Source organism: Ochotona curzoniae, unplaced genomic scaffold (genome assembly GCF_017591425.1).
Source record: "Ochotona curzoniae isolate NIBS_2020 unplaced genomic scaffold, NIBS_Ocur_1.0 contig_883, whole genome shotgun sequence".
Taxonomy (NCBI): Eukaryota; Metazoa; Chordata; class Mammalia; order Lagomorpha; family Ochotonidae; genus Ochotona; species Ochotona curzoniae.
In genome coordinates, this window is record NW_024466599.1 from 23,458,579 (window position 1) to 23,474,028 (window position 15,450).

A 15,450-nucleotide genomic window follows, 5' to 3' on the forward strand; every position below is an offset into this window, starting at 1 on the left:
GAACTTGATACCTTGGTAGGCTAACCTAGCTAGTTTCTCTGTCTCGACAACTTCCTGCATCCTGTGATCTGCATGTAGACAGATGAGGTTCTCTCTGAAGTATCCTGCCATTTTGAAATAAGTTTTCCTTGTATGTCTAATATCATATGAAAGTAAAACAGATTTCTTTCAATTGTTTGAAACTCTGTTTTGATTTCCAGATATTAATGAATGTGACCAACCAGGGCTCTGTGGTCCCCATGGAGAGTGTCTAAACACAGCTGGTTCTTTTCACTGTGTCTGCGAGCAAGGTTTCTCCATCTCAGCCGATGGCCGTACCTGTGAAGGTGAGTAACCCTAAGAAATCATCTGTTGTGTGATCAGATACCAAGGATGTGCTCTTCTTTCAAACAGGCAAAGCCTTACTCTTAAGATGCAAAGCGCTACTCCTTATTTGAGAACACCGTCCATGTGTGCATCACAGTGATTTATGCCTGAATGTAAAGCTCAGGGGTGGCCGATATTTATGAATCAGGTAGCGTATGGTTGTGATAGTGAAAAATTCAGATGATTCCACTGCTCCCTGTGAATTAATGTGTTGGAAACAAGGGGCTGAGGATTTTAGTTGGTGTATCTGGGAGACGTAGAACTGTCAGCCTCTCTGAAAGCAGCTTATCTGTTTGGGATTATGTTTCATGCAGTGCATCTTAATTCTCCTATTTATAATACCTTGCTTGATTTCTCTGTACCATTGTGAACAGATTTTCTAGAATCATTCTTCTAACATCCTTATTGCTAAGTGAGTGTACTTGTTTTTTTTAATCTCTAAGTAATTAATAACCTTAAGAGTTAAGTGTATTGGAAGACATTACAATAACCCAATTGGCAGCTTTCTGTTTGTAATGTTTGTATGTTTGCATGTTTTGAGGCAAATATCCCAGGTTATTTTGATAGAGTCTGTGTTCTTTTGACTTACTGTAGCCTGATAAATTGAGTAATTCTTCTGAACCTTCTTAAAAGTAAACTGAGAATATTCCAGTCATGATAATTTCTGTCCTTGAGAATTTATGTGATTAAAACCCAGCAATATTTTAAAAGAACTAAACTGTGAAAGTCCTGTTGTGCAACTTGGATAGCCCCAGATTCTCTGGTCTAAAAAATAAAGCAATGGTAAGCGTCTGCTGTCCTTGCTAGTACCACAGTGAAATGAAGACCAGTGACCAGGTTCATCTGCAACTAATTATTACATTGGAGGAATAAACTCATCTTATAAAAAGCAGAAGATTGTTGAAATTGCTCTCCTGCTGAGAAGACAAAACATGGACGCCAGATTTGGTTTTCAGTGCAAGCGAGATAGCATAGGGTGGGGTTTGAGCAACAGATTGAGGGGTTTGGAAGGGATTGTAAGTTGCGAAGCGAAGGAGAACATCATAATAGTGTGGGCGATGAGAGATTTACAAGAAATCCAGGCATCAGTGATTCCAGTTTTGCATTAAGTTTAGTGTGTAGAGCTCCGAGACCAGCTTGAACACACACATTTTTCTCAAGAGATTATGTTGTCCCCCAGTTGAAGAATAGGGTGCTGGGACGTAGGAGTTACTGAGGCAGCAAGTACGTAGAATCCTGGCATTCCAGAGAGATGAAGGTTTGCTTCTTTGACAAACTCTAAACAAGTCTGCATCAGAGGCAGGAAAGGTTTCCTTCTCTAAACAGTGGGCCAAGTTAGGACTGTTGAGAGTTAGAATTGTGCCATACTGAACTGTAGGTAGTAAAACTGCAGCCCTCTCAGAGGCTCACTCATCGAAGTCGCCATTGCAGGCAGGCTTACCCAACGCGAACATATTCACATGTATCATGTCTTTTGTCTTGACTCCATTTTCTTTCCATCTGTACCTTTTAGAGCACTACTTGGGAGTTACATCATCATCGTTTAATTGAAACTAATGTTGTTGGTCATTTACTTGGAAAATGCTTGAATTTCAAAATGTGTTTTTACAAAACTTCTAGTGCTTTGTAAATTATTGTACTCATCGAGTGTATTCTCTTTGACACTGGATGCATATTTTCATACTGTAGAAACTGGACACTTTTACAAGTAATAAAGTAGGTAATTTAGAATGTTACGCTGATACATGGTAGTGTAACTAGAAATCTCTAATTGTTGGGCATGTTATTTTCTTTCTAGAACAAGTTCTGCAAGAATTTTATTTTCTATGGACTTAATCCAATACACTAATTTGGTCCAAATTTTCTTTTGTTGGACTTAGTCTGAAACTTATGGCAATGGTGCTATGTCCTGATTCCACCCCTGGCTGTGGTGTTGGACAAAGCCAGCTCATATGACTGGGATTTAGCAATGGAGTTGATGTGATTAACCCTCAGAAGTAGCTGTTGCTCTGACCTCATGCCCATTCACCAATGTGCTAATTAAAGGAACTGAAACTGTGTTGATATGAGGGCAAGAACAAACTGAATGAATCCCTCCTGGCTGAAGGAAGGAGAGCATTGCCCCGAGTTCCCACAGTGTGGCCGGTTACTGACATTTGGTCATAGTTATTGAAGAGGGCAACTGTGTAAACATGAATTGCCTTAAAGTAGCCTAAAGGTGGTGCAGAAAAAAATCAGTGGTACCCCTGAATTCTCCCTTTCCCTTGCCTGTGTGTGGTGCACTTTGGAGAGGGAGGAGGAGAAAATGTTTGGGTTTCCCACATGGGATAAAGAAGAGAGTTCTTCAGAGCTGGAGTGGGCAGTAGACAATGGGTGAGCAGCTATTCATCATTTACTCATTGACTTAGTAGGTACTTGCTGAGTTAAATAGTCCTGATGACAGACACTGTTCTGAGGACAAAATACATAAAGATCTTGTTCACATAGAGCCTACATGCCATGAAGAAAATCAGGGATAAGAAATTACATGCAGAATCAACATTCTTAACCCAAAATCCGAAATCTGAAGTAGCCCATGTCCCAGACTTTTTGAGTGATGTGACATGTAAGTCAAATTTACCATTGTCAGGAGTCAAAAAGAGTCACCATAATGTTGAGATGCAAAAAAAAAGGAACATTTGGGGTTTAGATTTTTGGTTTATAGGTATTGAACCAGTAAAACCTATTCAAATATTCCTAGATTTGCAAAATTTCCTAATGTAAAGACTAGTCCTGGCATTTTGGATAAGGGAAATTCTATTTGTGGTTTATATCTGATACATTATGTGTTTGTATTTAAAGAATGTAGTTATAGATTAAAAAAAAAAGTAGAAAGTGTAACTCATGGTATATAATAAGATGTACAAATTATTTTTTTCAAATCCCTGACTTGGGTGTCAGAAAATTTCAGGGAATTGAGGACTGTTTGGGTCAACTTAATCCTCTGTGTTCCCTTCATGTTCCATTTAGAGTTCATCTTCTGCCACCTCTTCTCACCTTCTAACATAACTAGTGTCTTGTGTATAAAAACAAAGAGAACTTCTTACTTCTTTTACTCAGTGCATTGTTTTCTATGTCGTGTACCTTATACTATTTTAAAAATTTCCAGCTTGTCCCATTCTTTTTTGCCATGACATTCATAAGCAGTCTCAGAGTTCAGCTGTTATCTCAGGACCAGACCTGTGAGATGAATGGGGGGGGGGGGGGGTAAATCAGGAAACGTGATCATTTCCAAAGAATCACCACACCTGTCCACTGACTCCAAGGAGAAATGGCTCTTGGTCACCTCTGTCTCATGTCTCTTTCCATACTAATCTTGGTCAGGGGTACCTGTGCTCTCTGTGTGTGACTGAGCTGATTGAGAATGTAACGCCACAGTGGGATCTCTAACCCTTGCTGTGCCCCCTGGCCTATTCACAAGGTGGAAAGGTTGTGTTCATCCTACAGATCTCATCAGGGGCCCAGTGTTACACAAGAAGCATTAGTGGCTCACAGAACCTGGCACCCTTTTCCTCCCTTGCTGGCCACACATGGTTAGTCACAGCTACTTAAGCCTCCAAACCACAATCAAATTGTCTTAAACCTCCTGTGTTAGAATGCATCTCACTCATTTAGTCGATAAATGGTTAAGTCCCTACTATCTGCTAGCCACTGTATTAGGTACTGGGCTGTGTAAACAACAGCAATTAAAAAAAAAAAATAACACTCACTGTCTTGTAAGCAGTAACTAATAGATGAGTCCAGTATGAGATGCTGGAGAATGATCAGCTATGCAAAGAAGAAAGGATAGAGCACAGTAAGGGGAACTGGGTGCTTGAGCGAAAATTGGGAACCTGGTCTGCTCCTGGGCTGGTCATGGTTGGCTTTTCTGCCTCTGTTAGTGAGTTTATGAAACAAATACAAAAAATTTTGCATCCAAGTAAAAACACAAAACTCTGTTGAGTGCTGTGTAGTTCAGACTGGTCTTCCACCAGTAAAGTGATATAGTCTCATTAGGAAATAGTGGGTAAGAAATGGCAGTAGCCAGCTCTTCCCACTGCTGACAGAGATCTGTTGTACTGGGAGAGGAGTGAAAGGATCAAACAGAATACACCACCCAGAGTGAGCCCTCGTGTAAATTGGACTCTGGTTGATAATGCTGTATCAGTTATATACATGTACCACTCAGATGATACAGATATTGATAAGTAGGGATGCCTGGGAGCAGAGAGTGAGGATATAAGGGAACTCTGTAATTTTGCTGTAGATCTAAAACTGTTTGTCAAAACAGAATCTATTTCAAAACCAACATTTCTGGATTATCTACTTTTCATTAGAACAGAAATCTGAAAGCCTTTCTCTGATTCTATATCTCTCCTTCCTTGGATGACCACCATGTTGTTTACTTCTCCTTTTTCCCAGTAATACGTTAGGCTGAGTATGTGATCGGCAACTTCCACTATGAATTTTCAAAACCCAATATTGATTTTTAAAAAGTGAAGGACTATAAGACTGGAAGGAAACTTGGTGCAACATCTAGCCACCACTCTGTCCCTACAGTATTTTACTAAGTTTTTAAAGAATTAACATCCTGTTAAATGGCTAGCAAGACTCCGATCCTGTAACCATTTTAAGCTATTTATTATAAACTTCTGCTCGCTAACACATTCATTGGAAGGGAAAGCGTAACCAATGAAAGTGATGGTGGAGGGCCAGGCCTTCAAGAGCAAGGAGAACAGGACAACTCAACGAAGGTATGTTCAAACCGTTAGGCTAATTTTGTGTCCACTGAGAACCAGAAAACTCAGGAAAGGCAACTTGGCCAAATCGAAGCAATAACAAATTGGGAGCAAGCATGGTTTGTTTTCTGACATTTGGGTCCGTTTTCTACAAACCATGTAGCGTGAAAGCATGAAACCATTGTGGACAGCGCTCCAAGGCAATTGGTGGTTTTGTGGTATGGAGATAGAACTTTATATCTATCACCAAAGAGGAAATAGTTTTGAGAATGATTTAGCCAAGTAGGACTCTGAAGTACCCTGACACAATAATATATTACATCTGGCTGCTTGGCCCAAAGATTTTTTAAAGGTTTTAGTCATTTTAGGGTCTGAATCTTGGGGTAGAGAAAGACTTGAGTATTTCTTTTCTTAAGAAATGGAATTTAACCACAAGATTCCATTCTCTCCAATGTGTCTTTTCAAAAGAGGGGTTCCTGCGACATTCCAGGTAAGGAGAAGTGGCTTCCAGCTCTGAAGGCTACTGTTCACACCCCCTCTTCCTGTGGGCATGCCTCTGCAGTAGGAAGTGAAAATGGAGGTTTAAATCATTAGGGAGACAGCTGAGGAAATTTTGCTGGAATGAGTTGCTTTTGGACCCAGAATACAGATTTTCCATGCATCGCTTGATTTCTGTGTATCAGCATTTTCATATAAGTAAAAAAAAAAAAAGCATCTTAGAAGGAAAAAAAAAACCCACTTAAGGGCTCTTCCTAAGCCTTTTTATCACTGCTGACTTTAAAACCCAGAACTGTGGAAAATCATCTGTTGATAGAAGGAGAGATGAACACTTGTGTTGCAGCCAGAAACTAGACCAAAGATTGCCAGAAAGTGAAGTGCTTGAGTAGGCACGCTGACCCTGCAGCACCTTACGCTCCTATCACCTATTCTGCTTAGTCTTCTAATGGCATCACCAACTTTAATTTATGCTAGGTCATGGGAAGCTGATGTATTTAGTTTAATATTTTATTTAAATATTTTATAGTGTTTCTTAGCCATTGCAGCCACAGCTGTATTTAGACATTCAAGAGACTACGAAGTAATTTTCTGGGACTTCCATGTGAGTACACCAGGGATACTTCATGCATCTAATTTCATGGCTTCTTGAAAAGGATAACAAGAACGTAATCGTGGGCATTTCCTCAGGCCTTGCTCTAAGCCATGTGTCATGCTGAGTGCATTGTACTGATTTTTCTCATTTGCTCTTTACAGTGAAATATAGGGATGCTAGATGTTACCTGGTGGTTTTGACTGTTATTAGCTGTATTCTTCACAGTTTGAGATGCCATTGAGAATAATTACTTAGGGTACAATCCATGAATGAAGAAGACATGATCTGTACCTTATCTGAAACGACTAGGAAGCATTTTGAGTTTTTAAATCTTTTCGTTTACTAGTTGTTCATGAACTGATGGTGTATAGCGCTGATCCCTGTTTGCATTGAAGCATTGCAGCTGTTATTTCTAGAGGTACGCTGTGTATTTCCTGTGGTTTCATAACTGATCTTTCTTGGCCTTCTCCTTGAATATAGAAAATGAAAAATCAGAGTAGTGAAAAAGTGGGACTATTCTTGGCCAATCATAACTTGCCTCTGGGGTTTGAGTGTTAGAAACATGAATGTAGGATTTGGTCTGTTTGGCCTGCACTTGGTTTTCTCCTGGGCCTCATTGGCAACACCTGTTAGAATTAGAAAGCCTGGAGACAGTAATGGACAGCCTGGCTGTATATTCAAAACAAGATGTTGAGCTTAAAAAAAAAAAAAAGAAATAAAAAAAACTGTTAAATTAAGGCAGACACAATCCAAATGTCATAAATACGTATGTTCAGGCAAAGTAATAGTACGTTTTAAAAACTTAAAAGTAGTGTAAAACCACAAAATATATTTAACATACATTATCTTTTGTGGTAGTTTTGATGAAAGAAATGCACAGTGGATGTGTGTAATGTTTGTTAATTTGTGTCAAAGAGCTTTTTTTAAAATGACATGGAATTTATGATGGATTGACACTTCTGTGGTAGTTCATTGGTCATGATAAACTATGATTCTGTTTCTCTCGGGGGTAAAATAAGTGGACTTGTTAGGTTTTCTTATGTTGTCTCTTATAATTTTTAGAAACCATTCTTTCCTGTAACCCAATCCTTCCCCCAAGCTTTGACCAATGTTACATAATATCTGGGAAGACATGGAAACAAAATATCATTAAACTGCATGATGCACTAATTGCCTTTTGCTCCAAAGCAGCACAGATGGCCAACTGGGTTGATGGGTTTTACTCTTATAAGAAAATAGAAATGTTTTATTCCTCATTCAACTTTGTTAAACATTTTCCCCTGAATGTCTCTTGTACTCAAGGTGTAAGTTTTACCTAGAGTCTTAAAGTTTTATTCTAATGAACAAATATCTGACACCTACAGATGGCTTCTCTACCCAGCAGCCCTCAGCTCCCATTCCCCTTCCCATTCTTAATTGTCTGCATTCTTGCCCATTTCAGATGCAAACCCTGGGCTCTGGGAGCGCCCTTTAGGGAGGAAGCTACTTGGCACAGGCTGATGCCCCTGTTTCAGTGGTCACTCACTGATTGAGACAGTGTGAAATGCCAACGCCAGGCGCTCCTTAAGAGTTTTTCTTTTGAAGTGGTTCATCTGAAATGGCTTCATTTGTGAGAATTTTGATTTGACTTGATTTTCGATTAAGAGTCATGTGTGCATTTACTCCATTTCTATGTCTTTAAAAGCCTGGTGGACATGATACCGAGGGGGGTAAAATAGAAACATTTGAAAATTAATATCTGTAAATACTTAAATATATTAAAGAACTTTTTAAAAGTTGTAGGACTTTTCTAAACATGACAGATTTCTAGAAGCTCGTTAATTTTATGTTTTAGTGTTGTGTAAAAGGGCATCCACTGACTGTCAATTCTAAACATATGAAAAGGCATAGGTATGTAGAACAGAGAAAGGGATTGGCCCAGGAGCCCCTTTCAGGGTTCCGGTGGTCTGTAGGGGAAAAGGTAGAGCTAGTTTCCTGGGCTTCTAGACTGATCCAGCTAGTGTCTCATCATGATTCCTGAACAAAACAAAACAAAAACTGTCCTATCTTTGGAACCTCATGGAGCTTCTCTTTCATGTTGTCTATTTAAATATTCCTAATTTCACAGCCCCATCTCCTAGGATTTCAGTATGTGTAAAATATGTAACAGTACTGTTATAATGCTAAGGAGATGATATTTTTTTAAAGATATGTTTTTATTATTTTTTTATTAGAAAGGCGGATATACAGAGAGGAGAGACAGAGAGGAAGATCTTCCGTCCGATGATTCACTCCCTAAGTAAGGGCAATGGCCGATGCTATGCCGATCCGAAGCCAGGAGACTCCTCCGGATCTCCCAGGCGGGTGCAGGGTCCCAAAGCTTTGGGCTGTCCTCGACTGCTTTCCCAGGCCACAGGCAGGGAGCTGGAAGGGAAGCGGGGCTGCCGGGATAGAACCGGCACCCATATGGGATCCCGGGCGTGCAAGGTGAGGACTTAACCACTTGCGCCACCGCGCCGGGCCCAAGGAGATGATATTTTGAAATAGTTCCTCGTTAGCGGCTGGGGCTCCCAGAAGGTGTCTGTTCTTGCGACTGGGCAGGTCCTGGGTACTCCTCATGGGAATCCTGCGTCTCCACAGAGCCACTCCTGCGGGGAGCAGGCCCAGCCATGGAAGGAGCCTTTCGGTCCTGCGGGAAGCAGGCCTAGCCATGGAAGGTGCCGTCCTGTGGCCACGCCTCTCAAACTTCTGTGTTTCTCACCACGGTTGGGCAGCTTTCAGCTCTACAAGGGGCATGTGACAAGGACTGGGACAGGGAGGAGAGACGCCACAGGGGGTGGGGGTATGCCTGCCCCACGCTTCCTGTAAATGCAAGGCCTGCCGGGGAAATCACAGTCCTGGCTCCCAAGGCCTCCGAGGGGCAGGGCTGAGGATGCCAGCCCTTCTTGAGAAGGGGTCCCTTCTCTGCTTCCTGAGGTCCCCACGTCCTCACAGTGCTGGGAGCAGACTGCAGCACACTGGCCTGCAGGAGGCTGGGGTATGGGACTGTAGGGAATAGACAAAAGAAGTCAAATAGGTTCTTTGCCATAGCAAGGGTCACATGGAAATACAGTGAAGTTTCTAAGGAGAGATGTAATGAACATCCTCTTTTTTTCCTTTCTTACATTCACATTTGTAAAGCAAAATGAACAGAAATTTAAATCCACAGATTGTTGAAGTTACAGAAAATCAAGTTTCAGAATACTAAGATGGCTTACAGTAAACAGGAAGTGATGTTCAGACATTGCTACATTATTTTAGTTATTTTGATTTTATAATTGAAACAGTGAAGACTTTAAACCAGGAACTGTTAAAATTATGGGGAGATTTTTTTAGATTAAATTTTTAAAGCAAAATTTGATATAGAAAATTCATGTGAGTTACACAGGTCCTAAAGATGCATGTTGAGAGAATGAGCGTGTTTAGTAACCAGGTTTTATGATTGTTCTGTCTCCCTCCCTAACACCTGCATGGTTACTGCCACTTTACTTCATCATAGAGCCTACTACTGAAGATTGTATAAATGCAGTGTGTACTACGTACACGTCATGTCCATCACTTAACATTATGGTCATTGCCTTCATTATCATGTTGCAAATATTTCTATTACTGTGTAGTATTTCATTATCTCAATAGACTACATCCCTTTTGATGATAGTCTTTTGAGTTGTATCCACTTTGGAGCTGTTACGGAAACTGGAATTAAAAAGTTAAAACTATACATTTTATTTCTGAGCACAAGCACCTTAAAGTTGAAGACACCCTGTAAATAATAAAACCAGCCATTTTGTCCATCTCTAAGGAACTGAAGGTCCTAGGACCATGGGTAAAGAATCATGTCAGTGAAGTCCTTTTATAAATAAAGTCATTGAGGGCAAGGCACGGTAGCCTAGCAGCTAAAGTCTTTGCCTTGAACTCACTGGGATCCCATATGGGTGCCAGTTCTAATCCCAGCAGCCCCGCTTCCCATCCAGCTCCCTACATGTGGCCTGGGAAAGCAGTCGAGGATGGCCCAAAGTCTTGGGACACTGCACCTGCATGGGAGACCCAGAAGAGGCTCTAGGCTCCTGGCTTTGGATTGGCTCAGCTCTACCATTGTGACAGTTTGGGGAGTGAATCATCGGATGAAGATCTTCCTCTCTGTCTCCTCCTCCTCTCTGTATATCTGCTTTCCAATAAAAATAAATAAATCTTAAAAATAAACAGCCACCGAGATACATCTTTGGTTTTGTTCTGTAAGCTTTTTTTTTAAATGTTAGAACTCGGATCTAGAATTGCCCTGAAACAAAAATTTGTGTATGGTGTGAAACAGAGGTCAAGATACTCTTTTATATTAAGTGGAAGTGAAATTGTGTCATGCCATTTAGTGACCGCACTAACCTACAACTTGGCTGTGACCCATGCGGTGGATGTACATGGTTCTGTTACTAGACTATGAATTTGATCTTGTAGATCTGTTTAGCCTTACATCAGAATCATGCCATGTTAATTAAAAAGAGCTTTATGATGAAACTTAATATTACAGCAAATAATACATTCTTCAATTTTGCTTTTAACATCACACATTATAGATTCTGTACCTATCTATAAAAATCTAATAGTACAATTATCAGTTCTCTCTCCTTTCTTCTTTGCCCCTCTCCTGCCCCCATGATGTGATTTTGATTGGAATTACAGACTCAATAGGTCAGTTTTTAGAAATTTGATACTTTATAAAACCGGTCTTTCCAGTCCATAAGTGACACATCCCTCTGTTTGTTTCCTTTGTCGTGATGTGTTTTTTTAGTCTAATGTCTTCACAACTTCTTTGAGCCTAATTCCTGGTCTTCAGTAGCTCTGTTATTGTGAGTAACAGATTGTTCTTCCTCTTAGAACTGGTTGTTCCTTGTATGTAGAGCCAAAAGGGGTTTTGGTACACTGATACTGTATGAGTGATGTTGTTAAATGCACATGTGATTATGCTATACAACTAATGCTTTATTTATTCTGCTAATGGCACCTGTTATTTTTCGTATCCCTTTTACACTGTGTAGAAGTTCTATCACGATGTTGAATGGAAGTGGTGACAGCTCGCTTTCTTGGCTCAGCCTTGGACTCAGCAAGGAAAACATGTTGTGCTTCTTTGTGTGGTGTGGGATGAGGTTGGTAAAGGACTTATTATTGTGTTTTGCTTTGATGAAAATGAAGCAGTTCCTTTCTATTTATGGTTTATTAAGAGTCTTGATCATGAATGGCTTTGAAGTTTGATAGATGCTTTCACTTCATCCACCAATATAATTACATTACTTTCTCTTTGATTCTGTTAACGTGGTGAATTAAATTACCTGGATTTCTTTAACAGAGTGTTTCTCTCTGATGCAGTCGAAGCCTAGCTGGTCTAATGTTGGTAATGCAGCTGTATATTGTTAGCTAGCACTGTGTTAGCATCTCTTGTTGCTCACCTCTTCTTGACAGATGGTTTCTATAGCGTGATCCAGGATGGTAGTTCTGCTGGTCACCATCACATTCATATTTCAGCCAAATTAATTTTTATTGAAAAAAACTCTGCAATATTACAGAGAATCCAATTATGATATGTGTTGTTTTTGCAGTATAGTGGATCAAATTGCTAATAGTTTAGTGAATTGTTTACAACTGTGTTCATGAGAGAGATTGGCCTTTAATTTCCCTTCCTTTTGTTGTCTAAATAGAATCAGGCTTTTAATTCTTATACAATGAGCTTAGTAGTGTCCTCTCTGTTTTCTTGGAAAGGTCATGCTGGATTGCTTGGTTAATGGACCTCTTGGGTGGTCATTTGTCACTACAGGCTTTGGTGTGTGTGTAAGTGAGAGAGAGAAAAAGAGAACTATGAAGGATTTTTTTAATCGTAGTTGCAGGATTTTTCTAACACCAATAAAATAATATGTATACTTCTGATTATTCATGTCAGTTTTGCGTTCAAGGTATCTGCCGATTTGACTATATTGGTACTAAGTTGTTAAGAATATGGTCTTCTCTGTGGCATGTGCTGTCTCTGAACTTCTGTGTTAGTAAACTTGCATCTTTGCTGTTTCACTCTTGATTATTCTGCTGTGGGGAGGTAGTCTTTGCCAAGAAAAAAAAAAACTTTTGATGAATTTCTCCTCTGTTTTTACTTTATTTCTGCTTTTGCAAAAATTGCTATTTTTCTGTTTTCCTCCTGTTTGAATTTTTTTCTGACTTCTTGAAATATATCCATAAATTGTTAGATTGCCATCTTTCTAATACATATAGGTGCATGTTTATAGACAAGTACATTTCCCTCTAAGAATGGCTTTATCTACAAACATAGTGCTACATCTTGTTACCTTGAGTAAAAATACTACTAAAGTCCATTGTCATTTTTTCCTCTGAATTATACATGAACTGCATACTTCTGTGCCATACCTTATTGTGAACTGTAGAAACTCAGCTTATTATACGTGTAACTGCAGCAAACTGATACACTATAACCAGTACAAGCTTATAATCTGCGATTCATTTCTAAATTCATTTTGTTCCCACACTTTAACATCGGGATGTCTCTTACAGTTGAGATGATTAACAACAAAAAACTGAAACCATTTAGTTTGCAGAGTGTGTTTATATTGCTTAGTGCTATGTAAAATAATTATGTTCTTTTATATGATATAGGAAAGTATTGAGTTTTATTAGATCAGTAATTTACATATATTCAAAAATAGCTTTATTGCAATATAGCATACAGGTCACCCATTTAAATTGGTTTTTAGTTTCACAGTCATATGCTATCACCATAATCAATCTTAGAATGTTTTCATCAGTTAAGAAAGAAACTCCATAACCACTCAGTCATTCTGATTCCCCCTCTTTACTCCCAAGATCCAATTATTCCCCTGCTTCTTTATCTCTATAAATTTCCAGGTTTTGAAATTTAAAACGTTTCCTCCCATTGATAATTATATATCTTTGACCAACATCTACTCATGGCTTCCTCCCCTAGCCACCCAATCCCGTGGTTTCACCATGTACTTTCTGCTTTTAGGGGATCAGCTTTTTCAGATTCCACATATGAGTGAGATCATGTGCTATTTGTCTTTTTGCACCTAGCTTATTTCATTTGCCATAATGTTCCCTAGGCTTATCCCTGTAATTTATATTTCAAAGTGCATATCATGCAGGATGCTATTTAGAAATTGGATTCAAGAGCAAAAGAAAAATTGTGATGTCTTCTAGGAAAATAATTGAGGTGATGAGGCCAGACCTTGGTAGTTGAGGCTAGAGTTCTGGTCACATGATGGAGTAAAAACAATAGCTCCCACATTTTGGAGATGGATAAAACTGAGATTGCAATGTAAGATTGGATCAGTAATGGGGTATAAATGGACAGGAGAACTAAGGGAAGAACATAGATTCTGGCTTGAGGAAGTTAAGGACTGTGGGCATGTTTCCTAAATGAAAAATGAGCAATGATTTTTAGATAGTGTGATTTGGGTGTATTAATTTAGAGTTGTCTATGAAATAAACTTGTGAACGTGTCAGTTCAGGCCTAGTGTTCAGAAGAGCCTAGATTGGAGGTACAAAGCGGGAATGATCAGATAGAGATAATATTTGGAACCATCAGCATGGATGAAGCTACGGGAGAGATGACAGAGTGAGAAGAAAACAGGCCCTAGGACTAATCCATAAGAAACTTCAACTTCTAGAGATCGAATGAAGGGAAGATTTTAGACATGCCCCTGGCTTAAGAGGAATCCCAGGAGCATGTAGAATAACACAAGTTACTTCAGCAAGAAAATCTTGAGCTGGGTTGAGTAATACAGAAAATACAGAAAATTCCATGAAGACAATAGTCAAGAAGAGTTCTTCGGGTTTTATAAAACCGTGAACTGCGTTCCAGCAGCCTCCTGGGTACAGGAGTCACACAGGAATATGAACCAATGGAGTAAACTAAAGTTATGAAACTTGTTTGTTAAAACGGGGTGAGAAATAACATTCTGGCTAAAAGGAGTATGGTAAGAAGCTTTTTTAAATAGGAAATGGCAGGAAATATTTTATCCTGATGGAATGATCTAACGCAAGGATAAAATAGAAGATGCTGAGGCAGGGTGCCCACTTTTTCCTGTATGGACAAGGCCAGAGGACTTGTGGCAGGGCCTTTCTACAGTTATCCATGAAGAAACACTGATGAGGAGTAAGCAGATCATAATTTGATTAGACTGTTTCAGTAGATAAATCGTTCTATCATTAGGAGAATTTGAATCAGGAAGAGTGGCTGAAAGCACACTGGTTTGCCATTGAAAGAGGCTGGGTGGGCAATAGTGAGGCTATGGAGCAAGTTGTAGAGGATGGAGAAATTAGAGCTAAAACCAATGGAAAAAATTAGATGAGTATGATGAAAAGCATGTGGGTAGCTAATCAAGGATGACTCCCATGCCTTTGGATAAAATAACTGAGGTGATAGGATTTATTTTAGGTTGGTTTCCAGGAAGATTTCTTTCACAGGTGCGGAATATATACAAAGGTACTTCAAAAAGTGTGTGGAAAATGAAATTCAAGGATAAGGATAATTTGCTGCAAAAAAATAAATAAATAAGTCCATGTGGTTTTTCATAACATTTTCACGAACTTCTTGAAGATCTCTAAAATATGTTGCATGGATTTCAGTAATGTTGGAAAGCATATTTTCAGTTTGATTTTCCATGAATGTTTTGAAACCTCCTTGTATTTTGTCTACATAGTAGTTGATAAGAACCAGAGATGTGCTTTAATTTTTCTCTGAAACTTACACCCTCTTAAGGAAATCAACTGGGAAGCATGTCTGGGTACTTTTCAGAGAATAAGAAAATCTCATTCCACATAATACATCTGAAGTGATCCAAAAAAACTTCTCTGTCCTTGGCCACTCCTTGTTTTCCCCCAGTTTATTTGCTAGAAATTTCTATGTGAAGCAGGTTTCAAGATGGACTGCCACGGTTCCCCTGTGTTCCCCTGCCCTTTCTGTCACACAGCAGCATGGTGTTGAGACTGTACATGAGGACATTGGCTTTTGCCATTTTCTGGCTTATCCCCATTTTTCAGAACAAAGTTATTTTCCATAGCATACAAGGCATGTATTCTGTAGCCGAATCGATATTGCCAGACCTCAGTGGATCTTTTTTAGAAGCTGCCATAATATCCTATTGTTGTGTCTGGACCACCTCCAAATCCAGTTTTTAATTTCCTATTGGCTCAATTCTGTGT

The 15,450-nt window shown here is 39.4% G+C and overlaps 1 protein-coding gene across 10 annotated transcripts in view; it reads left to right on the top strand.

The window, feature by feature from the left end:
* The window catches only part of LTBP1 (latent transforming growth factor beta binding protein 1), a 396,687-nt gene that overhangs the window by 325,460 nt on the left and 55,777 nt on the right, over positions 1–15,450 (top strand). For all 10 annotated transcript variants that reach the window (XM_040993049.1, XM_040993050.1, XM_040993058.1 and 7 more), the window contains one exon: positions 201–326. In XM_040993049.1, the coding sequence (XP_040848983.1) occupies positions 201–326 (126 nt within the window). The remainder of the gene's footprint in view (positions 1–200; positions 327–15,450) is intronic.